Source organism: Carassius carassius, chromosome 43 (genome assembly GCF_963082965.1).
Source record: "Carassius carassius chromosome 43, fCarCar2.1, whole genome shotgun sequence".
NCBI lineage: Eukaryota > Metazoa > Chordata > Actinopteri > Cypriniformes > Cyprinidae > Carassius > Carassius carassius.
The window spans coordinates 4,705,494-4,733,091 of record NC_081797.1 but is presented as its reverse complement, the minus strand read 5'-3'; the positions used below and the strand labels follow the sequence as shown (position 1 = coordinate 4,733,091).

Sequence of the window (27,598 nt, the reverse complement as noted above, 5' to 3'; positions counted from 1 at the left end):
AAAATAGAATACTAGTTTACTACGTAGTTAATACTATGCATTATATACAGCATTTGCATGCTGTTTTTTTTTTTTTTTTTTTTTTTATAATAAACTCACTTCAACTTAAAAGTAGTATGCTACTGTTGTCACATGAGCTGCCATAGGAGATTAAACAATGCAGACAGTGAGTAACAGTACTATCATGCTATTTTGATGTTAATCTTATGGATAAGAGTTCATGTAAAACTTTTTCTGATTTCCCCTTTCCCTTAGACGCCTGTATCAAAACAACCTCCCAAACAATCCAAAAAAGAGAACAAGAAGGAGACGCAGGAAATGTCTTTGCTGGATTTTGGATGACTGTGAGTAAAACCACTCACACATTCAAGATCAAAGACACATGCTTGAATGTTAAAGCACAATTTGTCTTTCTCTCTCCCAGTTGAACCAGCTCCAGCATCGGCTCCAGTGACTCCAGTTAACTTCATGTCCAGTAGTCTGGTGTCTGATCTGGAGGGTTTGTCACTGACTGACACTATTTTAGCACCTACAGTGAGTTTTGGGCCAAAGAACAATTGTAAATGTACAATAAATACGGCAGAAATATTGTCATAATTTTGCAGAATAAGTCTGCAGAAAAAAGTTATTTTCTCTTTATAAATAATTATTTTGTTTATTTTTTTATGCACCTCTTTTTATTTTTTTTCAGAATACAAAAAAAGAAAATTTTAAGCATAAACATTTTTGTTTTTAAATATTGCATTTAAGACCTTTTTCATTTTATATTTTACATTTTGAATATAAAGTTTAAAACAACAGCAGTTACTTTAAATATAAATCTTTTGTAACATTATAAATGTTTTTACTGTCACTTTTGATCAATTGAATTCATCCTTTGCTGAATAAAAGTTAATATTTCTTTTCAAGAAAAAAAAAAATTTTCTGACCCCAAACGGCACTGTATGATATAATTGATTCGATATATATAAAAACTCTCTTCTGTTTTCTCACAGACAATCACTCCTTCTGGTTCGATAAAGATGTATGAGCTCCTACATCGTATAACAGGTGAGGGTCTTGCGGTTGAGTATTGCTTCAGCCGGCAGCCCTTCAGTCCAGACCCTAACATGGTGGCCGTCCAGATCCAGTTTACCAACAACACCAACTCTGAGACCAAAAACCTGCACATCGAGGAGCCCAGGCTGCAGTCTGGGATGAGGATCCGCGAGTTCGCTGAGATAGGTCTGCAATCCTGCACTGTATGAGATTTTCTAAACAAGCTTTTTCTACAACTACTTTAGGTTTATTTTTGTTCTGTTTGCATGCGTCCTTTCAGACGTGTTAGCAGCAGGTGAATCGGTTACTGTGGTGATGGGCATAGATTTCTGTGATTCTACACAAGCAGCAAACTTCCAGCTGTGGTGAGTGTTTAAGAAGAGCTAAATTATAAACTTCTATTTCCTGATGTCCACTTGTTACTCATCTCAGTTAACACCAGTAAAATATGGAGTGCCACAAGGATCTGTCTTAGGCCCTTTGCTATTTTCAATAGACAGAACTTTCACAGAAAATTCATAACTACCAGTAATAGTTCCATAATGTAATGGTTAGCAGTAGCAGAACATTCTTAGAACACATTTTTGTAAGCTAGTAAGTCACCTTGACATTAAATATAAATAGAATAGTCCATTTATGGTCGTAATTTAGCTTTTCATGGCCATTATTCGCCCTTACAATTAAACGGGCTGCATATTTGTTTCTGTAAATCACCTCCATTCATATAAATCATATAACAGTTTCTTGACTCCAATTCCAGGCATTTTTGTTTACTTTTTCAGTACTCACACCAGCAAGTTCTTCGCTTCCATCCAGCCGCCTGTCGGGGAGCTAATGACACCAGTGTTTCTGACAGAAAATGACTTCAAGAAGGAGCAAGGTAAGAGAATGTCAGCCCATCCTCGTTTTAGCAGTCCCAGTTGCTCTATAGATTTCTTTCATTTCTTTCTTCATGTCATTTCTTTCTTCCTGTGTAGCAGTGTCTCTCTGAAATTAATCTTCAACAGATGATATGACAGAGAGAGAAATTATGTCTCTCTTTTATAATTCATGAAATATAAATTTCATGTTCCATGGCTTTTCCTAATCTGAATTCTTCCATTGTGCATTAATACTAGATATTTGCGTAACCAGAATTTGGGCTTTTCGTACCTAAGACCCTTTTCTCGTGTACTAATTTGCATGCAAGCATGAGCTTCTTGCTAAACTCATTAAATCATTACTCTCTTACAATTCATTATTTACCACAGCGCAAAGTGTTGTGTATTATTAGCTTCAAAAGCATGTACAGTAAAGAAAATCCCTTGGAAGTGGAAGTAATACCAAAGTAGTACAATTTTTATCATAATACAGGAGGCGAATCTAAATCTAGGACAATTATAACCTGAAGTTAGCATGCTGCTAACAGCTCAGCATAAACGTTTGTCAGTTTAGAATTTAGGGTGTATGTTTTAAACTCATGTTTTCCTCTTCCGTGGGCTCATTTTGCCGCTGTTTGTTAGAGAATCTTTTGAATGGTAAGTTTATCTGATGTAGCTAATTAGCATAGCTCCTCCTCTTCCCCTATCGTTCCTGATTTGTTTACACAGACACACGCAACCAGCTAACAGAGAACTTTGGCTAATATTCTGACAAAGTTATGAAAAATTTTCTTCCAGTAATTTTAATAGAACACTTGTTAAAAGTTATCTTTAATAATGTTCTGAGAAAGTTAGCACAATGACGTTATTTATACATTGTTCATAGAATGAATTTTTTGTGAAACATTAGTCTAACATTTTTTTACATCTGTTAATACCTGTTTGAGAACGTTCAGAGAAAATTCATAAGTAATGTTCCCATAATGCTAAAATGGAACGTTCGCATAACAAAGAAAAAAAAATCAATTTCAAAACATTTGAAAAACTTAACGTTTTGGAAATTCAGAGAACACTGACATTTTTTGGAACATTGAGAGGTTTTCATAAGTTTATGGGAATGTTAGCCAAATGCTCTTGGATCATGTTTTTGTTAGCTGCACACCCCTTCCTGTTATTCTAGAAATGCTTTTGCTTCCAGCTGCTCTTCCCTCTTACCGCAGTCTCCAGCCTTGGCGACTGTTACCATGACTATACATTTCCTCATGGTATGTCAAGGTAACATTATGCCAGGAATGTGCCTTAGAAACACTGAACCTGTCCGAATGACCCTGAACCATCACAACACTTGTGAGGCCAGCACACTCAGCACAGCTCACAAAACCTGTTTTGTAATGTCTACATAGACAGCTACCTTCCAAGGTAGCATTATTAATACATTTTGAGCTTTTAAGTGACTGAACTGAAACATTTTTAGTGGGCTGCAGCTATGTTAATGCACAAGAGACCAGACACTGTTGAGTCCAATACTCTGACATTATCATTTGGCAAAGCTAGATACAATAAATTTAAGTACATTGAATTATTTTCAATTTATGCTTTTCAGCACATAATATATTTCACATTTTTCTTACACTGTTCATAATCTTGGTTGACCATTTAAAAATGTTGGTCTGTTGCTATGCATTCTGGGCATTGTTTCTACTTTTAGCTAAAACTAATAAAAAAAAATTTGGAAGTGAAATAAAGCAGAAATAAAATATAAATATTAGATGGAAAGATTTTAACATTGGAAACAACAAAAATAAGAAATGATGCCTTGTCACCTTACTAAAGTACTAAGTACTAAAATTACTAAAACTAAGACTGAAATTTAAAGCTAAACAGAAATATTAAAAAGAAAAGGCTCATAAAAATGACAAACAAAATTGCTAAAACTAAAAATCAAAAATGAGTTAATTAAGTTAATTCAAAATAGTAATAAATACCTTACACAAATATATATTTTTTTTATATGTATAATTATTTATCCGATATTTAGTATTATATTGGTTTTAGATTCTTTAATTTAGTGTGTCTGTTTTTTGGTTCTGGATCTTGGATATTGGTTGATTAAACAATAATAACCTGTATAAAAGATTAAAAATTTTCAGTAGCTTTCAGCTAGTCTGTAGCAACACGTCATAGGACAGTTTGATGGAGCACTGATCTGAAGATATGCTTTCTGTCTCTTTTCACAGGTAAACTGATGGGAATGAATGAAATCTCAGAGAAGTTGACACTGGGAGAGAAATGCGTGAACGAACATGCCATCGTTGAGAGAGTCACAGCCACCGCCAACTTGACCAGAGTACCATGCGGTTCAGATAAAGAGTGCAGGTAACACACACACATGAAGACAGTGGCCCTGTCCCAAATGAAAACCTTTGGAGTCCACAAAATCTTGCATAGACTGTTATGTGGTAAACAGCTGGGGGCGCTAGTGAGCATACTTTTGAACCAAAAAATGACAAATGGGATGCCCATTGGTCTTGTAGACAAAGTACATACTAACTGTCCTATTTGGGATGGGGCCTTTAAGTTTTAAAAATCAGACCTTAAAGGGAAAATTCTCTAATTAATTACTCACCCTCATGTCATTCCAAATCCGTAATACCTTTGTTGAGCTTTCTGACCCTGCATAGACAGCAACACAACTACCACATTCAAAGCCCAAAAAGGTAGTAAGGACTTTGTTAAAATAGTCCATGTGCCACGAATTGTTCAAGAAGCTTTGCAAATATTTTTTGTGCACGAAGAAAACAAAAATGACGACTTTGTTCAACAGTTTCTTCTCTTCTATGTCACATGGACTATTTGATCAATGTCCTTATTACCATTCTGGGCTTCGACTGTGGGACAGTAGTTTCCTTGCTCTCTATGGAGGGTCAGAAAGCTCTCGGATTTCATCAAAAATATCTTAATCTGTGTTCCGAATATGAACAATGGTCTTACGGGTTTGAACCCGACATGAGGTTAAGAATTTTCATTTTCAGGTAACCATCCTTTTAAGTAATTCCAGTATTCGTTGTATTTTAGAGGAATTTGTATGTTCATGTATATTTTATGTACGTTTGAGTAAAGGGTCCATTATTTGAGTATGTTAAACTCTTGAAATCTTTCTTTGCTTTGCTGTCTGTTTTTCTGGCCTGTCATCTTTTATAATCTCAGTACACCTCCTCCTCCTCCTCCTCCTCCTGCTCCTGTTTACAGATTTGCAGGTAAAACAGTGAGCAGCAGTTGTCTCGTGTTGGTCAACGTCTCTACGAAGGAAGGCGGCGGAGCTCAGCTGACGGTGAACTGCGAGAAGATGTTGATCGGCACAATGCTGGTTAAAGATATCATGCAGGCCCTGTCGCAGTGATGGCGCCCCCTACAGTCAACACCCTCCTACTGCTGCTTACCGCATTGAGTCGCATCTCTGTGTAGATATTTTCCCAATGTGGACTGGCTTGTAGCATCAAAAAAATACTTTGAACTTACATTAGAACAGCAACAGTAACATTCACAGCCCCTTAATCAGGATGTTCCTTTTATTTTCCTCTGTTGAATGTTACATGACATCAAAGACAGTTAGTAAAGACAGTTTTACACCATAAATTCTCCCGAATGAATGCACAAACCTGTGTCAATTTCAATTTAGAAGCTCTGTTGGATAAACAGTACATGGCTGACAGTTTTTGGATACCAGCTTGTATCCATCTGCTCAGTGAAACAAGTTTAATAATCATCTGAGTGATTCATCAGTAGAAACCCTGCGCGGTTTATTTTTAGTGTTTATCTTTCACATTTTCTGAATGTAATGTCTTACATCTGATGCCAGACCGCATTCCAAATGACAACAGCAGATTTTTTTCCAGAAACCACTTCAAAACTTGTTTTGAAAACATGAACTTTGTTCAACTCTCTAAAACATGTGCATTTTGGTTTCATGTTGGTTTTAGCAAAATCAAAAGCTCCAAAAACCATCAGGATGAATTCGGTCTTCAACATCTCTTTCCACTATAATGTATGTCTTATCTGTATTTGCGAATGTGTAACTGCTGAATTTAGGACTATAGACTGGTATATCACTCAACATCCATCAGCTTTTTGTTCTCTTTAAGCTCTCAGAAGAATACAGTATCTCACAATCCGGTTATTTTAGGTATTTTAATGCAGTCTGGAGCAGTTGATCCTGTTGAAGACACTGTTAGTAGTTAGTTTTAGACATTTTATAGTTATGATGATGTGCTTGATGGCATAAACCGGATCTTCCTTCCCGGAAATCCAGCTTTACTGACTCATCTCTGTGTGACTGTGGGAAATCATTTGTTGTTTGAATATTAATTCTCTATTTATTATAAAGAGTTTTAGATGTCAATAAAAGAGAACTTGCACACTAAAATTAAGATCTATTTTTTATTCAACTTTGTATTTATTTATTTTTTTATATTCGACCGGGTTAAGTTGTCACACTTTATTGGTTTATTTATAAATAGTTGCATAATAACTTAATGTCTACAGAAAGTAGGCCTAACTGAACGTTTTCATCGTTGTTGACAAAGAATACAGTTCACTGAACATACTGTTGTGACAACATGCCCCAATAGCGGTCACAGCAAACTTGTTATCAATTTAAATAAAACTATTTTTAGTATAAACATTTTTTCTAACATATCTGATCATGAATGTTACATAAAATGATCTACAGACAATTATTGTAATTAATGTTTTTTTTTCGTTAGTTTTTTTTCTTATGTTTGTGTGACAACTAGCCCCGCAATCCACTGACTGTATCCTATTTGGTCAGTGCGCGTGATTTGCTCGTGCTGGAGTCATGCACCTGTTTAATCCGAGAATGACTGAAACGTGCTCTGGTTTGAACCCTAACGTGTGGTTGAGCAGCAGCCTAACACTCGTTATGAGTTCAGCGTCCTGAACTGTCTTATTAAGTCAAAGGTAGCGTCTTTTTTGTCTTTTTGAGCAGCTCTAATGGATTTCTACAGGGTAAGAGACGGTCTATATGTGTGTAAAAGAGAGTTTTACACACTTTCAGTTTCAGTTTTTTAATGGCGCGAATTCTACATCAGCACCTAACATTCGCAGCTTAGTTGTGTGTGATGAACATAATGCAAACACAATGTAGACCTACAAAAATTGAGACAAACCATAAAAATCCAATTTACTTAAGAATAAACAAGATGAAGAGCACTAAGGCATAAAAGAAAGAAAGAAAAGAAGTAGTATTATTGCTGTCTAAATATGGAGCTCACTAGGTTAACATTAAGTGGAGTTTCATTGTTTGGTAGGTTGTCTTAAACTTGTTTATTTGTAATATTGAGGTAGAGCCAGAGGTCCTAGCAAGCTAGGCCTTCTCAAAAAGTCAAGTACAAGTAATGTTGCTCTTTGGTTTACTAGTTGCAAGCCGCCGTAAAGGAAATATGTCCAGCTAATATGAAAATTCTGGCACCTATTTGTGCATGTACCATATGTTTCTTTTAACAGAGAGAGAAAACGGACTGCAATGCTGCATATGGAGATCCTGGAGCTCACAGGCCCTTTGGGCTGTTCACAGGAGCCAATCCGCTAAACATTTGGAAACACATCACAGGTGAGATCCATAAACACACACACACACGGATTGGATGTAAATGTGATTGAAATAGGCTGTCATTACCTGCTTAATACATGTTTCTGGTCTTATTGTGAACAATTCATCACTGCCTGTTATTCCATAGGGCCAACATAAACTAACAATGAGCAAAACATGTTACACTATGTATTAATCTTTGTTAGTTGTTATTTAATTAAAATACAACTGTTCGTTGTTTGTTCATGTTAGCTCAGGTCCATTAAATAATATTGAATAATTAAGAAATGTTCAAATGAACATTAACTTAGATTCATTTAAGATTAATAAATGCTTTCAAGGTTTTTTTATTGTTAGTTCATGACAACTAATGTAGTTAACGAATGTTAACAAATGTAACTTTATTATAAAGTGTTGTTACTGTATATTAGGAATAACTTACTCTGCAACACTGATAGTTTGATACTTTCCTCTTCCGCTGTATATATATATATTTTTTCTTATTTATTTAAAATAATCAGTTATGTGTGGGGCACCGTACACATTACCTTTCCTTGGAGAATATAATTTTTTAACACTGTATGTGGAATATATTTGTCAGATAAATTTTTACTATCTGCAAAGATTTTACTGGATATTTAGATGTGGCCTAGTAAATTTCACAAATTATTACAAAGAAACAGCAAGTAACACAACTTTCTGAATTAGAAAGAATGAAACAGTATTTTCAATATTACTTACAGCTTTGGAATTTTTTTACAGTTTAATTTATAAATTTTTACCACAATAATAGCTGGACATGAAAATTTGTTTTCTAATTTTTTGTCACAAAGTATGTTAGGTGATTAGTTTGAAATAAATCTGGCTTCAAAACTGAGCGCCAATGAACAAACACGGCACATTTGACAATGCATAAATCTGGACATCATGTTTCACCATGTTTCATACTTTTGGACACTTGTGGTGCCAGTGTTGGGGAAAGTTACTTTTGAAAGTAATACATTACAATATTGCGTTTCTCCCTAAAAAAAACAACTCATTGAGTTAATAAGTTACTCTTTATGAAAAGTAATGCATTTCATTACTTCTGCGTTACTTTTTCTCATCTGGCCTGGGCTTGCTTTTTAATTTTAAAGGGTTCGTATGACATTGCTAAAAACATTATTTTGTGTATTTGGTGTAATGCAATGGGTTTATGCGGTTTAAGGTAAAAAAAACAAATTATTTTTCACATAATGTACATTATTGTTTCTCCTCTGTGTCCCGCTTTTCTGAAATGCGTCGATTTTTACAAAGCTCATAGGTCTTAAAAGAGAGGTGTGCTCTGATTGGGCAGCTATCTAGTGTGTTGTGATTGGCTGAATGCTTCAAGCATGTGACGGAAATGTTACACCTTTTAACATACCCCTTTACCAACTTCTTTCTTTGCGTGAACATTTGGGCGGCGTTATGCAAATCTTCCCTCATCGTGACGTAGACATGGTGGGGGGGTGTTAGAACGAGGGGTTTTAGAGGGGCGTGGTTGACTTAATTTTATAAAGAATATCTCTTTGGATTTGAGACTTTAGTCTTTGCAGCTTTACAGATTTTCTTTATGCACCAAGAGCTTGTAACGCTCCAAAGAGAAAAGAAAATTTTAAATCACATCATATGACCCCCTTAATATAAAAAGGGTACTTTTGGACACACCCCCATCACCTCGCTGTGAGTATGAACACCCCTTTATTCGGACACTAGGGTGCGTCTGGTACAGCCTGGGATCAACAGAGACAGCCGAGTGTGTGTGAAATCAAATGAGCTGAATCACAGTTATCAGTGGAGCCCTGCCCACTTCCGTCTGTCTCTCTGCTGAGTCAGGCCATGAACGGGAGATGGGCCAGAGAGACAGACAGTACACGTGATTCACACACACACACACACACACAGGGACGGGAGGTGGTGAGGCTGCTCTGGCAGACCGAGTGAGTGTGTGATGGAGTGAGCATGGCTTTAGCACTAGCAGCAGTGTGTGAGGTTTGAGCAGGCCGGTCACATGTTTAACAGGTCAGTGATGAACACACAGCGGTATGATGAACTCCACTGGACCCACGGCAGGTCGGTATGGGAACCAGGTTCGGTTGTGTGTCTTTGTGCCTCTGTAACTCTCTCTCTCTCGCTCTCTTTCTCTCGCTCTCATAGATGGTTCGGGCACAGCCTGCTCTCCGCTGGTTAGCAGCATGCTGTTGGCTCCAGAGCAGCAGGATCCTCTGGCTGCTGTGCCCAGTGTTGATGAGCTCAGTCTGGGCCTGCTGTCTCTGAGCTTCCCCTACTGGAAGCAGCAGCCCTGGAGCCGCCCCGAGTCCCAGCGGCCGACCCAACCCTGCTCCCAAACGCCCGGTGAGTGAACCTGTGCTTAAATGTTGAATAGCCGCTCCTATCTTTCTGTTCAAGCTAGTTTTAGACTGCTTCTCAGTGCTTTAGTGTTGATTATCTAGGAATATACAGAAACATATAAATAAAATAAGTTATTGTAATATTTAATATAAAAATACAATATTTTGTAATGCAAATAAGATAATATATATAGATATCAGTTTAAATGAGATACATTTACTTGAGTACCAAAATTTTGAAGAATTTAAATAAGAAATGGACTTCAGAGACTGCCTTGAATGTTATTAATATTGTTACTTTATATGAACTTTATATGCACTTCATAATAATAATTGTTCTTGCTTTTATGAATTAGATATTTTATGTTTAAAAACTTATACCTATATCATATATATATATATATATATATGTGTGTGGGGGGGGGGGGGGGGGTTATGTATGTTTATATTGTTTTAAGGATTTTTATATGAAAAGGCAGGATATGCAATGTTTTTGTTTTTGTTTTTTGTTCAGACCTTCAAGAACAATGTTGATGGATTGTTCTGGAAGGTCTGAACTGTAGTGATGTCTCGTATCTTGATTTCTCACTCATGACTAATCATTTTCACACCGTTCACAGTGGGACATAATGCTGGATTCATCAGCGTGGGCTTGCATTTCATTTCGACTTTCCCTTTAGCTTCACCATCTCAAATTACAAGCATAAATGCGTGTGTCCATCCATGTTTTAAATGAAAGCCATGATGTGCCTAAGGTTTGTTCTGACCCAAATCCAGTAATAGACACACACACACACACACACAGACTGAGCTGGTTTCTGCTGTCTCATCCAGCACATCTCTCATTCATTCAGTCTTTTTACAGGATTAGAGACAAAGTGTTATTTTCAGACAGATATACACAAATAATTAACATGCCACCAAACTCACATCACTGGTTGAGCCAGACGTTGGCCAGTTTGTAAAAAGTAGGTAATACATATTTGATGTTCATATTTTATAAATATTTTTGTATTTTGGCTCGGTAGGGTTTTAAAAAATATATATATATTATTGAAAGAAGTCTCTTCTGCTCATCAAGGCTGCATTTATTTGAACAGAAATACAGTAAAAACAGTAATATTGTGAAATATTTTTGCATTTATTTAAAATAGTTTTTTTCTATTTTAATATATTTTAAAAAGCAATTTATTCCTGTGATGCAAAGCAGAATTTTCAGCATCTTTACTCCATACTTCAATGTCACTTGATCCTTCAGAAATCAATCTAACATGCTGGTTTACTGCTCAAGAAACACTTCTGATGATTATCAATGTTCAAAACAGTTGTGCTGCCTGATATTGTTATGGAAGCTCTACATTTATTTTCAGGATTCTTTGATGAACGTATGCATGTTATATTTTGAAACACTTTTTTTTCTCACTAAAACATACCATTTAGGAAATTTAATTTAAAGGATATAATTGTCAAATTACAAAAACTGTAAAAGGTTGCTATGTCAGTAAAAAGCACATCCCATAAAAATCCCACTGATTCTCTCCTGCAGCGTTGGATCTCTTGGGTGCTTCAGAAGGTGCTGATTTGGGTCAGCAGCACTCTTTCCGGGCCCACGTGTCTGCGTCTGGAGATCCACTGGAGCGCTTCTCCAGCCTGATGGCGGCGCTGGAGCCTCACTCTCTGCTGCACTCAGGATCCAGCAGTCCCGTCAACTCAGAGAACAGTGTGATCTCATCAGGATCTGACCACCTGGTGAGCCACAACAACACTGCGCTCTCATACAGAACCCATAGTGGAAGTGCAGTGATTCTGACAGTGTTACAGTAGTAACAAGTTCTGTCTCTGTTAGGTCTCTCTCAGAGTCTCTCCTCCGTTGCCCCTGTTGCTACCCAGACTGCAGGCGGAGGGTGTCAACCTAGACACAGATGCTCGTTTAGAGCAGAATCCCCTCAACACCTTTACAAGCACTCCCAGTGCTCGGGGCGAGGAGTCAGAGGTCGGGTGCTGGTCCACAGGTCCCGCCTGGCCCGGCTGGGACGCTTTGGGCTTGAAAAAACCCACGTTCTGCATCGAGAGAGAGGCGAAACTACATAAACAAGCTGCAGGTACAGAGACATTAGCCAACCTGCTAAACAGATTCGGAAGTACAATATCCCTTCGATTCACTATAAATGTTACATGCACAAGAGAAACTGAAAGCGGGTGTTTTGCGATGCGCTTGTGGAAGTTGAACTATTTTTATATTGACATGAAGTGATAAAAATGTGTGAATGCACATGGCTAGTTGCTTGTTTTCAGCATTTCACATTGTGACTGTCAGATTTATAATAAGCAATGTCAAATTTATTCTGTAAAGTCTACTTATCATATTGATTAATCAAAATTATCAATTATCATCATGATCAAAACTTTGCTTGATATTTTATACCTTTTATCAAGTAACAAGGCCTTATAGTATTAGCTAAGAATACAGAGGTGGACAGTAGTAAAGTATTTTTACTTTACTCGAGTAAATTTAAAAAGTATCTGTACATTACTAGACGTATTACATTTCAAAAGTCATACTTTTTACTGCACTATTAAAGTTTATTTTTTTTATCTTTAATACTTAAGAACATTAAAAAAGTAGTACTTTCTTGTACTCAAGTAAATCTTTGAATTACATTTACTTGAGTAAAAGTAAAATTGTACTAGATTTATAATGTAATTAAGTATTAAATGATGTTTGATATGAAACGTAGTGCAGTAAAAAGTACATTATTATGATTTGGAATGTGGTGAAGTAAAGGTTTCTAAAGAAAAACACTGATAAAGTACAGACACTTGCTGCCTCTGAAAATGAATTATATTAGGTTGTGGTTCATCTGGCTTTTTTATGTGAAATCTACTCATTTGTATGTAGTAAACATAAGAATAACTTTTATATTGTTAGTAATATTTCAAGATGAGCACTTGCTGGACTGAAACAACAGCATGTTTTACTCATTTATTTTTACACGTTCTTTTTACATTTTGTCTGAATTTTCATTAAACTATTCAATTTCTAAATATAGATAGATAGATAGATAGATAGATAGATAGATAGATAGATAGATAGATAGATAGATAGATAGATAGATAGATAGATAGATAGATAGATTGAACTGTGTGTGCACATTTCTGACTGTTATTTCATATGTCAGGCTTTAAAAATGATTGAACATTTAAAAGTCTTAAAAACCTTGCATTTAGTCTTTAGCTTTTATTAATATTGCTGTGATTTTATGACTGACTGTTTCTCACAGCCGTAAATGAAGCCACTTACACCTGGGAGGGACTTCTTCCTCCACGCCACTACAAAAACCCTGTTTACTCCTGTAAAGTGTTTCTGGGAGGAGTGCCATGGGACATCACAGAGGGTGAGATGACTGACACTCGCTTGAGATGGAAATAGACACATTTCTGGGGTTTCTCAGCAGCGGAAGTCATCGTAGTTGGGTAAACTTCGAGGGCAGTGAATGGGAGAGTACCGCACATATTTTTGCATTCCCATTTGCTAAAATAGCACGATATTCAATCAAAATAAAAAAGTTGAGAGAGACTGATAACAGCAGTCAGAAGAGAGAACGATGTCAAATTCACCATCCCGCCCATAGACGCATTAATTAGCTTTTTTTATGTCATTTGATGCAAAGGTGATGTAATACAAAATTTAAAAAAAGTTAAGAAGTAAAAAAAAAAATAATTATTATGTATTATGTATTATTATGTATTATGTTTCTGAACACAAATAGGTTGTAAATAACCTTTCTCTCTCTGTCTAGCGAGTCTTTTGAACACATTCAGTGTTTTTGGTCCATTGAAAGTCGAGTGGCCTGGGAAAGATGGTAAACATCCACGTTGTCCTCCGCAAGGTAATTCATTTTATAGCAGCATATATATCATCTACAATCTCATACTGAGTCACGGCAAAAAGGACTAACATGGAAACATGTTTAATGTTTAACCAGATAAAGCTACAGTATATGTATCAGATCTGAAGCATCTAAGAACTCTACATCTTTTACATGATCAACACTTTTCTGAACAATCGTGTGACATGTATTTTGCCCCCTGGAGGATTATTCATGGTTTTCAGGAAATAGAATACTTTTAAAATCATTTCCAGATTCTCAGCATCTTTGTCACATACCTTTCTGATTGGAAATCTTTGCTGAGTTTAATCAAATACAGCAATAATAACTTTTATATTGTTATTGATATTTCAATTGTTATTCAATTTATATTGTTAATGATATTTCAATGAATATCTAGCACCTTTAAATCAATGTTATTTTGTTATTCTTTATATACTAGTATAGTTTTTTATCAATATTTTGAATTAGCTTTTGGTGTGCTTTTGTCATTTTTATCGTTATAATTTTTTTATTTTTTTAAGTAATTAAATTTTGGTTTATTTAAATTGAAATTACTTTAAAATGTCTTCAATAATATTAGTTTTAGATTACAATAAACCTACTTAAAATGCCTTAAATGATGATAATAAAATTATATTCAAACCATTTCATCATTAAAAAAATTATAAAAAGTAAAAATAAGATTTTACAAAGATATATGAGTTTTAGTTAAACTAATATTTTATATGCATATATTTTATATATGCAGGCTGCTTTATAATTATTCAAATAAAATGTGATCGATTTATGCAATTATTGATATATTTGTACATTTAATATTTATAATAATCTTATTTTACCCGGTTAACCATTGACTTTGTGGCACTTATACTGGTTTTGATTTCCACAAATGACAAGTCCTTTTTATGAACATAAAAAGTAAAATATATATATACACACACACACACGCACACACAGTATACACAGTATACACATTTACACAGTACACACACTTATATTTTGTAAACAAAATCTTTTATTTTGGATGCAATTAATCATGATTAATCATTTGACAGCACTAATATAAATATATATATAGTACACTTTGTTTTCATATCCAGTATGTTTTGGTGTAGGTTATGTGTATCTGCTGTTTGACTGGGAGAAGTCAGTGAAGACGCTCCTGCAGATCTGTACTCAGCACCGTCTGCAGTCTGACGATTATCTCGAGTTCTACTACAAACTGTCCAGCAGGCGGATCCAAAGCAAAGAAGTGAGAATAACATGCACCTAAAAATACCCTGTTACTGACCCCTGACCTCTGAGCCCGCTCTGTCACTCACTGTACTGCAGGTACAGGTCATCCCGTGGGTGATCTCAGACAGCAATTTTATCCGCTGTCCCTCCCAGCGCCTCTGCCGCAGTAAGACGGTGTTCGTTGGCGCTCTGCACGGGATGTTAAACGCAGAGGGTCTGGCCCACATCATGGACGAGCTCTTCGGAGGGGTCATGTATGCAGGCATCGACACAGACAAGCACAAATATCCCATAGGTCTGTGCATTCTCCTCTCATCTCACTGGAAAAAAAAATTGCTGTAGAATTTAAACTGGCAACCAAAAGTTTGGAATCACTGGAATAATTTGGAATTATAATAAAGTTAAGAGTAGTCTATCGTGCTCACCAAAACTGCATTTATTTGATCACAAAATACAGAAAACGCAGTACTATTGTGAAATATTATTACAGTTTAAAGTACCTGTCTTCTATTGTAATATATTTTAAAATCTAATGTATTCCCGTGATGCAAAGCTGAATTTTGAGCATCATTACTTCAGTCTTCAGTGTCACATGATCCTTCAGAAATCAGTCTAATATGCTGATTTACTGCTCTAGAAACATTTCTTACTATTATTGGTGTTGAAAACAGTTTAATATTGTAATATTCTTATGGAAACTTTGATACACTATACAAAAGGGGCACAATAAAAAAAGAAATTAGTACTTTTATTCAGCAAGGATGCACGGAAAATTATTTCAAAGGAATGCTGTTCTTTTTATCTATTCATTTAAGAAGCCTGAAAAAATTTATTACTGTTTCCACAAAAATATTAAGCTGCAAAAACATTGTTTTCAGCATTAACAAAAATTCTTAAAAATTGAGCACCAATAATAAATGAGCAAGTGAGCATATTAGAATGATTTCTGAAGGATCATGTGACTGGAGAGACGCAAGACTGGAGTAATGACGCTGAAAATTCAGCTTTGTGACACAGGAATAAATTTGATTTTAAAATATAATACAATATAAACCATAATACAACATAATACAATATGTTTGAAATGTTAGAATATTTCACAGTTTACTGTTTTTATTGTATTTTTGATTAAATAAATGCAACCTTATTACATGGTGCATGTCATTGGTACTGTAAAAACAGAAGAGACTTTCAAAATCATTAAAAAAATCTTCATTTAATAATTAAATTGTTTTTTTGACTGTATATATAGTCTATATTTTTGCCATAGAGTGAATGTATTGTGTTTGTTCATCTAGGCTCTGGCAGAGTGACGTTCAGAAGTCAGAGGAGCTACTTGAAAGCCGTGACCGCAGCGTTTGTGCAGATAAAAACCTGCAAGTTTACCAAGAAGGTACAGAAGAGCAGAACTCAAATATATCACATGCTGTGGGGATCAGCCCTGTGTATCTCCCTCTCTCTCTTTATGTTCCCTCTGTAGGTCCAGATTGACCCGTATCTGGATGACTCCATGTGCCAAATATGTAACAGTCAGCCCGGGCCGTTCTTCTGCAGGGCTCAGGTAGGAATCACATCGTCATATCAAGCGTCACAGCTCCGTTCACTTAGCTTCAGCTTGATTCTCATGTCTCTTCACATGGTGTAATTTGCCTTTAATCAAATTGTACATTTGCATCATTAATGTGATGGTGAACAATAATTTTAAGCGTTGTTCATGTTCAATCTTCAATTGATTTATTTTTCATTGTGGGAAATATTTGTAACATGTAGGGCTGTGAATCATTGGGGTGACTGCAAATTGATTTGATCTTCGATTCACTGGGTCTTGAAAAGCAAGCTTTGCAAATTTTAAACAATTCAGTACACAATAATGCAAATATTTATATATTATAAATATGTATTTATAATTATTTAATTATCAATTAATATATATATATATACACACCAAACTCTTGTCGTATTGCTCTGACATGGACATTTTTCAACTCTTCAGGCCTGTTTTAAATACTACTGTCGGTCATGCTGGCATTGGCGGCACTCTCTGGACGTGTTGAGCAGCCATCAGCCTCTCATGCGCAACCAGAAGAGCCTGAACCACAAATAAACCGGCCAGCCGGCCGGTGTGGGGAAGAGTCCGGACTGAGTTCACTGTTTTGAGGAAGGAAGTCAATGCGTTGTATTGCACTCGCTCTCGTTCTTGTTCATTAAGCCTCTATGCACTCTAAAGTGTTCATTGATGTTATCATCACAGTTAACCAGACAGCCATCACCATGGAGATCTGATTTTAAGAGTTGTGTTTTAGATTTCGCATGCATAGATTATTAGTTTGTCTCGCAGGTTTGACCCTCTGATGCAGGCCAATACCAGTCGGTGCCTTCATTCTCTTTTGTTACCAGTGTTTAAAGACCATTATTTTGATTCATTTAATTAATTTTGAAGGTGGATTTACCTGCTTTTCTACTGCTGGTTTAGGTCATAGCATATGAACCTGATTTTTTAAGTTTGCCTGCCTCAAGCCTCTAAGGCCTTTTTATTTAACCTTTTTAACACTCTATTAAATGGTTGATGAGCATCTTGGCATGTGAAATGCTCCAGCTTAGCATCCACCCCGCCATCAATCATCCATCAGATCGGACACACGTTAGCAACTCCGGATGGTTCTCTGACCTCTGTGCTGTATATAGTTTTTAACAAACCATAGCACTTTTTTAATATTAACTTCACACTACGTTTGCCAGTGGTTTTAAAATTGATTGTTTGAGCAGATAGAGGTGGAATCCTCGCGTTGAGTTTGGTGTTTTGTGTTAAATCCTCCTAACCTTAGTCAGCCGCTCTGGTTTCTCGCTGAAACTGTGCCAAAGAGTATAATCTCTTCCTCGTTGCCTTTTGCAGCCGCTTTTTAGAATTTCAAAGTCTCTACCTCATTGCTCTGCAAAGATTGCCATGGTTATTTACAAATGTTCCGATTGGACAAAATAAAGTTGTTGAAGCACTGAAACATTGGATGTTCTGTTTATTTCTTGGCTCAATAATGAAAGTGTTAGAAAAAAAAAAAAAACTCTACATTTGTCTTTGCATATTTCATATTTAAAGTTTACTATTAACTATTATAATTCATCAATATCATCAAAACTATATCAAAAATCAGATATCACTCAACATTGGTATAAACAATAACACTTTTATGTATAATATATATTCATATAACATAAATTCTTGGTATTATAAAATTAACTAATGTAAAATGTAACACATATAAAATAAACAAATATAAAATCTAATACCGCCCAACAATAATTTTTTTGGACTCTGTGGGCTGACTTCTAGAAGTGAACTTGTGCAACATTTAGGGCAAAACTGCAAAGTGTCAAAGTTCTTTGGTTTAGTGTTTGGTCCCAAAATCCCAGGATTGACAAAGTCAACTGATCAGTCAACTAAGTGTGTGTTTGTATCACGTGAGTTCAGTCTCTTTAGTTTGAGGCAGTCGTAGAGCAGCAGGAGCGCAGGTACGGCACAGTAAGAGTCCACCAGCTGCCAAAACACAAACATTTCCCATGATGGCCACTACACGACCCACTCCAGTGAAAACCCCCAGAGCTGACGAGCTACAGAAGAGAAACTGCAGTTAATACATTCATTCTTTAAATCCTCAGAATTCTGCAATTTATTTGACCAAAAATTTGAGAAAACTGTGAAAAATTCTTACAACTGAAATTAACTGAATATATTTTAAAATGTAATTAACACTGCACGCATAATTATTCAGCACATTAATATTCTGATACTAAGATTTTTTTTATTTAATCATTTATAAGTGATATATAATTGATCGATAAAGGCTGGAAGTAAAAAACTCCTTATATTCAGATATGCAGAATTATTAAGCAGGTGTAAGGGAAACAGGTCAATTTAGCTCAAAGGGAATCATTTAAGATTTTAAAGGGAATTTGAACAGAATCACTGTTTCACGACTGATCACTGAGATGCCCTGCGATTCACTGAATGAGCCGTTTAACATCAAATCTGCACTGGATATTAATATCCAAACTATAGTGAAAACACTATCAATTAGCACAGTAACAAGATCGGCAGTTCCCTTTCATAGGTCACTTCGATGCTGCGGTGACGTCACCACGTATGGGAACACCTTCGGTGTGACGAATGTCTGAAGCCCTATACCATCCCGCCAATCCTATTGGCCAAATAGCGCGTGGCACCGCCCAGTCATGCGTAGGCATATATATACCTGGTGCCGCGCGCCATTTACCTCAGATTTCATTCCTTCAGTACGAAGCGAATCTTCTGTGCCCTATTGTCTCGCGTTCTCAGCGAATCATCACGAGCAGTATACTCCTCTCCGCGGACGCGATGAGTTTTAAGAAGTGCAAGGACCCGTGTACCAGGTACATCGTTCAGGGGGACACTCATGACAGGTGCGTAGTCTGCCTAGGCTTACACCACGCACAGGAGGCGCTTAGCGGCCTTTCTTCATGCCCCCATTGCGATGGCCTGCGACTCAGGGTCCTTCGCTCGAGGGTAGATGTATTCTCCGATGTCGCCGTGTCTAACCCCCGCCACACCACTTCTGCGACTGCCGAGGCACCGCACGAGGTGATAGCTTGGGGTGACACGTGTGACATGGAGCTCGAGGACAGTTCAGCGATGGAAAATTACTCTCCACATCGCTCGCTCTCCCCTACCCTAATACACAGGAAAACTTTTGAACCTGTCGTTTTCTCCTGTGAGGATTTACGGCCCACACCGGGGGCATGTAGTGCCATCTCCTTCGGTTGTGACCGTCATGATGACGACGTTCTTTCCACTGCGGCCTCGGGGTCTGAGGACTTCGCGGCCGACACGAGCCCTCTCCCTCCTAGTGGACAGGAGAGGCGTGTTTCCCCCTCCTACAGTGAGCTGTTGGATGTGGTTTCCCGTGCAGTGGTTACATTGGGGCTGGAATGGGAGGTTGAGAAGGCCGAGGCCCAACCTTCTTCGAAGCTGGACGACCGTTTTCTAACTAGTCGGACACCTGCGCAGCCCCGGAGGCCTTTACCCTTTTTCCCGGACCTCCACCAGGAGGTTTCGAGGTCCTGGAAACAGCCGTTTGCGGCGCGCATCACGAACGCTGCAGCCGCGGATTTCGCCACCATTTCGAGCATGGCGAGTCACGGCTATACAGCGATACCGCCGATAGAAGAGACTCTCGCCGAACATCTTGCGCCTAATTCGGCCGCGGCGTGGAAGTCCCGCCCCCTCCTCCCCTCGAAGGCGTGTCGAGTCACGTCTAGCTTAGTGGGAAAATCCTATATGGCCGCTGGTCAAGCGGCTGCTTCGCTTCATTCCATGGCGATCCTTCAGGCCTACCAAGCGGAGCTGTTAAAAGGATTGGACGAGGGGGACGGCATTACACCTGAGGCGGTCAAGGAACTACGGCGAGCTACTGATTTGGCGCTTCGTGCTACCAAACATACTGCTCGAGCAGTGGGCCGTTCCATGGCTGGATTAATTACGGTTGAGCGCCACCTCTGGCTTAATCTCACCGATATAAAGGAAAAAGATAAATCTTTCCTCATGGATGCCCCTGTGTCTAAGGACGGTTTATTTGGAGAGGCGGTCACTTCAGTGGTGGAGAAGTTCACAGCAGCGAAACAACAATCAGCCGCTTTCCGCCAGCTGATTCCCCGCAGACCCAGAGAGGTTGAACGCCGTCAGGCGCCCGCGCGTTCTCGCTCAACCTCCTCTCACCGCCAGCAAGTGCCCTCTCGGGAAGAGCCTTCACCTATGGCGCCCCCTCGCAAGGACTGGGGCCCTAGGGTTGTTCCACCGGCTCAACAACGCCAGCGAAAAAGATTGAACCTGAGTTCGACGGCCAAGGCCTCTCGCCCTCGGGCACATAACAGCAGCTCCTGATTTTTTCGCTGCCTGCCAGGGACTGTGCCCTCCGCTAGAGAGCGCTGTTGGACCGCTTTCGCGCATCCAACACTCTCATTGCAGTCCCCACGCTCAGACCCTGACTGTTTCGCCGCAAACAGCGCCTCGAACAGCATTGGAGCCAACTGTAACACCAATCGCTTCCTCAGACACTATGCACGATCCAGTTTTCAGAGCTCGAGGAGCGCTTCAAAGGGTCTTCATCGAACGGCCCGTCATGACGGCTCGCTCAGCCGCCGCTGTTTCGCTAGCGGCAGAGCCCGATGCTCAATCTGTTGGCCTAATTCCTGCCGTGGACATGTTTCAGGATTACGTACAACGAGATACAACGCCTGCTCTGCATATACTTCCCCTGTGCACGAACACCATGAGTCTTTCGTGCCCGGACATTTCTATGTGTGCAACAGCGCTGCAGGAAACGAACATGTTGAAACCGCTAATATTGTTTCGGGCCGCGTGGGAACGCTTGCCCGGCATTTCTCAATGGGTGTTACGCACAATTTGTCACGGATACACCATTCAGTTTCGGAAAGGCCCGCCCCCTTTCCGCGGAATTCTCTCCACGGTGATAAAACCGATGGACATGGCGGTGCTGAGACAGGAAATGTTAGCTCTACTGAGCAAAGGGGCTATAGAAGAAGTACACCCCTCTCAGATGGAGTCAGGGTTTTACAGCCGTTATTTTGTGGTACCAAAAAAGGACGGCGGATTACGACCCATTCTGGATTTACGCCGTCTAAATCTTACACTCAGGTCGAGCAAATTCAAGATGTTGACGGTAAAATCTATTTTGTCTCAGATTCAACCAAACGACTGGTTTGTCACGATCGATCTGAAGGATGCTTACTTTCATATTCAGATCATCGAGAGACACCGGAAGTTCCTCAGATTCGCTTTGGAGGGCAAAGCGTATCAGTACCGCGTTCTTCCCTTTGGCTTAGCGCTAGCTCCCCGTACATTCTCAAAATGCATGGACGCAGCTCTGGCCCCGTTGCGGCTCCGGGGCGTCCGTGTGTTAAACTATCTGGACGACTGGCTGGTGTTAGCGCACTCTCAGACTCAAGCACACTCTCATCGAGATATTGTGCTAAATCATTTACACAGCCTGGGTTTACGCGCAAACTTCCAGAAGAGTGTATTAATCCCCTCTCAACGGATTACCTTTCTGGGAGTAGATTTGGACTCTCGCGCGATGACAGCGAAGCTTTCTGCCCCGCGCGCTCAGTCGATTATGTCATGCGTTCAGCACTTCAGGGCGGGTCACACAGTGACAGTGAGACTGTGCCTCAGACTACTAGGTCTAATGGCGGCGGCGCTTCCCGTGATTCACCTGGGTTTGCTTTACATGCGCCCGTTTCAGTGGTGGACGAAACGACAGAATATTTCACCCCGTTGTTCTCCGCATCGAACGATCTCGGTGACGCGGAGGTGTGTGATGTCGTTAAAGCAATGGACATCAGCCGAATTTCTCCTCACCGGGGTTCGGCTGGGAATTTGTGCTTCCCGAGAGACTGTCACGACAGACGCGTCTTTGACCGGGTGGGGAGCTGTTTGTCAGGGGCGCCCAGCCCACGGAGTGTGGACAGCGGCACAACGCAGCTGGCACATAAACAAATTGGAATTACTGGCGGTTTTTCTGGCTCTCCAGTATTTTTCGAGTCTACTGACCGACCGTCATGTGCTTCTCAGAACGGACAACACTGCGGTCGTGGCTTATCTGAACCATCAGGGAGGATTACGTTCTCGCCCTCTGTGCAGACTGGCGAGGCGGATTCTTCTTTGGTCTCACGACAAATTTCTGTCGATCCGGGCTGTTCACATCCCCGGACGACTGAACTTCGGAGCGGATTTATTATCCAGGCAGACTCTGGAACAAGGGGAATGGAGATTACACCCCCAAACGGTGAATCACCTATGGCATATTTTCGGGGAAGCGGAAGTGGATTTATTCGCGTCGAGCACGACTACGCATTGCCCGCTATGGTTCTCCCTGAGCCCTCCATCACCCCTGGGTCTGGATGCGCTAGCTCACAGCTGGCCCAGGACCAGCTTGTATGCGTTTCCTCCGATTCGGCTAGTCCCAGCGGTATTATGCAGAATACGGCGGGACAGAGTGGGACAGCTGTTGCTGGTGGCTCCGCGATGGCACACACAGCCATGGTTTGCGGATCTCATCAATCTGTTAGCGGGCTCTCCGGTGGAGATTCCCCTCAGACGGGATTTATTATCGCAAGCACAGGGACGGATCTGGCATCCCAGACCAGATCTGTGGAACCTGTGGGCGTGGCCTCTGAGCGGAGTGAGTTGATATGTCCCGGTCTTTCTGCTGAAACTACCGAGACTATATTGAACTCTAGAGCAGTTTCTACGAGACGCTTATATGCTTTCAAGTGGAAACTGTTTATGACATGGTGTGAAACTCATGATGTGGATCCAGTTTACTGCCCTGTGGCTTCAGTACTGGAATTTCTTCAAGACCGTTTTTCGGAGGGATTGACACCAGCCACCTTGAAGGTTTATGTGGCAGCTATCTCAGCTCACCATGAGCATATAGGTGGTGTTTCAGTGGGTCGTCACCCACTGGTTTCTCGCTTTATACAGGGTGCGCGACGGTTGAGGCCTTTCCGCCCTGTGCGAGTTCCTTCATGGGATTTATCCATTGTGTTACTGGGTTTGTCAGGGCATCCGTTTGAGCCCCTGGAAACTGTATCGGATAAGCTCCTGTCTCTTAAGACACTTCTTCTCATGGCTTTATCCTCCCTTAAAAGAGTTGGGGATTTACAGGCTCTCTCTGTCTCACCCTCGTGCATGGAGTTTGCACCAGGCTCTGTGAAAGTGTTGTTGCGACCTAGGCCTAATTATATTCCTAAGGTCGCGTCTAATCCTTTTCATTTTCAGCAGGTGGTCCTGGAGGCCTTTTCTCCTGCTGCGACAGAGTCTGGAGATCTAAGTCTTTGCCCTGTGAGGGCGTTGAAGACTTATGTGGATCGCACTGCCCCATGGCGTGAGTCTGACCAGCTGTTTGTCTGTTTTGGACATAAGAATAAGGGCCATGCAGTTACGAAACAGCGCATGTCCCATTGGCTGGTGGAGGCTATTTCCTTGGCCTATGAGGCGCGCGGGCTCGCTTCGCCCTTAGGAGTAAAAGGTCATTCCACAAGAGCAGTGGCTTCTTCTCAAGCCTTTCTCAGTGGATCTTCTATGGATGATATCTGTGCTGCGGCAGGTTGGTCCTCACCGAGCACTTTTATCAGGTCTTACAGTCTGGATGTGAGGATGGCCCCTGGCTCCCGGGTTCTCTCCGCTTGAGCAGATGCTTCCTTGGATCCAAGCTATCAGGTACGTCAGGCGTGATGGTATAGCGTTCCCATACGTGGTGACGTCACCGCAGCATCGAAGTGACCTATGAAAGGGAACATCTCGGTTACGTATGTAACCTTGGTTCCCTGAATAGGGAACGAGATGCTGCGGTTCTGGCCGTGCCGTACCTTGATAGTTTTCTTCCCTTCTCGTCATGAAATCTGAGGTAAATGGCGCGCGGCACCAGGTATATATATGCCTACGCATGACTGGGCGGTGCCACGCGCTATTTGGCCAATAGGATTGGCGGGATGGTATAGGGCTTCAGACATTCGTCACACCGAAGGTGTTCCCATACGTGGTGACGTCACCGCAGCATCTCGTTCCCTATTCAGGGAACCAAGGTTACATACGTAACCGAGATGTTTAAAACATTAACTTGTAAGCACAAAACACAAGATACTTCTCTTTTCAATATGAATAAGGCTTTATTAGATAAATCTAAGACATATAAACTAATCTAACACATAAACGCACACACGCACACATTCACACAAGTTGCAGGAAGATCGAAAGTTAGGGAAAGATGAGTTTAAGAGAATGGAAATGTGGAATCCCAAGTTTACAGCAATACGTTAAATTGCATAGACATGAACAGCCATCAATCACTTAATTAACCCTCGCATTGAGTTCCTCAATGAGGTTAAAATTATATTAGATACACCAGTAAAGGTCAGAGTCTGGAGGTAAAGTTACTTGCGTCTCCTGTGAAAAGGGAGTCCCCTTTGTTGTCGTTGAAATGGGGAATCCCGATGTCGCTGATTGGCTGGAAGTTCAGTAGTCGTTGAAGTGACGTCTTGGGAAGCCCGTGGTTGGGCGTTGGCTGAAGATGCAGAGTTGTGTGGCTGGTTGAAGTTGAACTCGACATTACAAAACTTAACTCAGAACACGAAACTCTCAAACGGAAAAGAAAAGAAGTAAAGTTTGACGAGACTAGGTGGTGTTTCTTCTCATCGTGGCTAAGTAGCAGCAGGCGTGCAGGCCGACGCACGCTGGGACCGCGCTCAAAGAACAGTGATGACAAACAGCATGGCTAAAAGCTAAAGCTAAGAAGCAAAGCTAAAAGCAGGCATGACTTATAGCAGAAGCAAGGCTAAACTAAAAGCATACATGACTAATAGCAGAGCAAAGCTAACAACTAAAAGCAAGATTTTATGGTGTCCTGAGTATTTAAACTGGCCTGTTGGCCACACCTCAAATGTTGTCTTGACCAATCAGATATTGTCTTGGCTCGGGGTATCATAAATCATGTTATCTTATCAAGCATGTGGTCTGAATTTTCCGCTCTTGCAGGGTCTAATTTTGGACATGATTCCTATAACAAGAATATGATACATTTGACAAATAACTGATGGTCAGGACTATTTCAAGCAAGCAGATTCTGTTACATAGATACTAGACATGAAAATGTATCCTTAAGCTATCCCATAGTTATTAAAAGACATACACAATAAGTGATTATAACATGATAGTCAAATGTGTGGGTGACATATAAATAAATATGGAGTGAAGCGATGGACTGATCGTATCGAAGTCTTTTTGAGTTCATTCTGGTCCATATATATGTAGAAAAGACAGTTTCTTTGCCATTCTCTTGACAAAGATTTCTGTGGAGACCAGAGGTTCAAAGGCCCCTCCCCCTTAGGAATTTCAGTCTGGTTCTGCTGGGTGGGGGAAGTCAAAAGATCTTGTGTAGTACTCTCATGGGTTTACACGTGATGTCCGGCGTTGCCTATCAATTACGAACAACAAATTTGACAAATCTCTTCTCCGAATTGAAATTGTCAATTATTGTTCTAGTGATGTTGAAAGCTGTTCTGTGAAAGCATTGGTTGGTTGGTTATCTTGCTTGGGACTTGTGGCACAGAATGTTTTATGACTTCCTGTTGCCTTACTGAGGAATTCGGCTCGTGTTTCAACCACAGCCCTAAACGACTCTTTAATTTGTCTGGTTTGAGTCATTTCTGCTACACAGGTTTACTTTTACAGGTAAATGAGCCAAAAAATAGACTTTACAAAATGATTAAATCCCCATGAGTAATATTCAAAACTAATGCAATACAGAAATTGCAAAGTTAAGGCATGACCATTGGACAGCGAAATGCTCACTAGGTCAGAAAGGTGAGAAAAAAACAGGTGGAGAAGTAAAGACACAACTGCAAAAGAATTAAGAATTAAGATCAAGAATTAGATGTGAAATCATTAGCAATATAAGATTACCAATAAATGTAAGGGTTTACCATAGTTGTGTGGAATAAAGTTCAGTTCCCAACACGTCCAGTTCACCATGTAGATGACAAACACACTCCGGTTGAACACCAGCAAACTGACGGCTACCCGACAGAGAAAACATCCACATCATCATTATATATTCTTTAATATGTTGCTTTTAATATTTTAATGTAGTAATAAAGCAAAGAAACTACTAACAAAGCAGGATTTTCCAGCCAATTCGGTCCATGAGAAGGATTGTGAAAATGTTTCCCGGCAAGTTTGAAGCTGCAGTTACGAAACCCTCCATATACACTAGAAAACACACATGAACACAAGCAAACAACACAGAGCCATTTTAAATACTGCTTGAAACTAAAATACACTTCCTAATGGTATAACTAACATATTTCTTTTTTTTTTTTTTTTGCTTTTGCTGATTATTAGAAAAATAATGATTAGTCTCTTTTGGTCTGGTTTTGTAACATTAACCTGCAGTTTGGACAGGACAGCAGCTTTCATTTTCTGAGCTTTGGACTCGAGACCCTCCATCCTCAGCTCTCTTAGAAAACTCTGGAAACCACAACCATAACCCATAAAACCTGCACACACAGGATTACAACATCGAATAATATTTACTCATAATGTGCAGCATTTTAAATGACCTTAACTAGTTATAACCAATTCAAATCTTAAAGGTACAGCAGCAAAAACAGCTTGTGTGGCATTTAGCCAACCAGAACAGAGCTCATTTACATATAAAAGTGTAGCAATAAAATGGGTGTAAAAACCTTAACTAACATTATTAGTGGACATCAGAAAAGAAAAAGAAAAAAATACAACTTAAATTGGCAGAATACTTTGCCTTTATCATTTGTATAATTTATGTACCCAAATGAAATGCAGAAAAATAGAAACAGCAGAACCACACTTCTGGAAGCCAACGCTCCAACAAACAGCTGTTTCATGAGACCCAGAGCCTGTAGAAGAAGAGCTCATTAACGCTTCCTGTTAGCATTAATAGAAAGCAGATAATCAAAATCTCAATAATGTGTGAAGAGTGCTGTGAACCTGTTTGAGTTGGTGGC

General features: G+C 39.6%; 2 protein-coding genes and 1 pseudogene across 4 annotated transcripts in view; 2 read left to right on the top strand and 1 right to left on the bottom strand.

Moving 5' to 3' along the window:
• Positions 1–6,321, top strand: part of LOC132124780 (AP-3 complex subunit beta-2-like) — a 30,502-nt gene extending 24,181 nt beyond the window's left edge. The window contains exons 20-26 of the mRNA XM_059535932.1: positions 256–344; positions 425–534; positions 996–1,224; positions 1,319–1,403; positions 1,821–1,918; positions 4,136–4,274; positions 5,148–6,321. Coding sequence (XP_059391915.1) covers positions 256–344; positions 425–534; positions 996–1,224; positions 1,319–1,403; positions 1,821–1,918; positions 4,136–4,274; positions 5,148–5,298 — 901 coding nt within the window. The 3' untranslated portion in view covers positions 5,299–6,321. The remainder of the gene's footprint in view (positions 1–255; positions 345–424; positions 535–995; positions 1,225–1,318; positions 1,404–1,820; positions 1,919–4,135; positions 4,275–5,147) is intronic.
• A 420-nt stretch (positions 6,322–6,741) lies between these two features.
• Positions 6,742–17,287, top strand: LOC132125236 (cytoplasmic polyadenylation element-binding protein 1-like). 3 transcript variants are annotated; one of them, XM_059536532.1, is made up of 12 exons: positions 6,742–6,923; positions 7,422–7,527; positions 9,685–9,882; positions 11,425–11,627; positions 11,725–11,980; positions 13,160–13,273; positions 13,679–13,768; positions 14,887–15,023; positions 15,104–15,302; positions 16,306–16,400; positions 16,488–16,568; positions 17,001–17,287. In XM_059536532.1, exons 1-12 carry the CDS (start codon positions 6,909–6,911, stop codon positions 17,109–17,111), a joined length of 1,605 nt encoding a protein of 534 aa, XP_059392515.1. In that variant the 5' UTR covers positions 6,742–6,908; the 3' UTR covers positions 17,112–17,287. The 3 variants fall into 3 exon arrangements, with proteins under 3 accessions (XP_059392515.1, XP_059392518.1, XP_059392517.1); XM_059536535.1 differs by having other exon boundaries at positions 6,763–6,875; XM_059536534.1 differs by lacking the exons at positions 6,742–6,923; positions 7,422–7,527 and adding an exon at positions 9,418–9,600.
• Positions 17,288–18,375: 1,088 nt separating this feature from the next.
• Positions 18,376–27,488, bottom strand: LOC132125275 (synaptic vesicle glycoprotein 2B-like; annotated as a pseudogene).
• Between the last annotated feature and the right edge of the window lie 110 nt (positions 27,489–27,598).

Coding starts and splice junctions, on each gene's coding strand:
- LOC132125236 (XM_059536532.1), top strand. Junction 11,981..13,159: donor ACTACATAAACAAGCTGCAG/GTACAGAGACAT, acceptor TGTTTCTCACAG/CCGTAAATGAAGCCACTTAC. Junction 15,303..16,305: donor CAAGCACAAATATCCCATAG/GTCTGTGCATTC, acceptor TTGTTCATCTAG/GCTCTGGCAGAGTGACGTTC.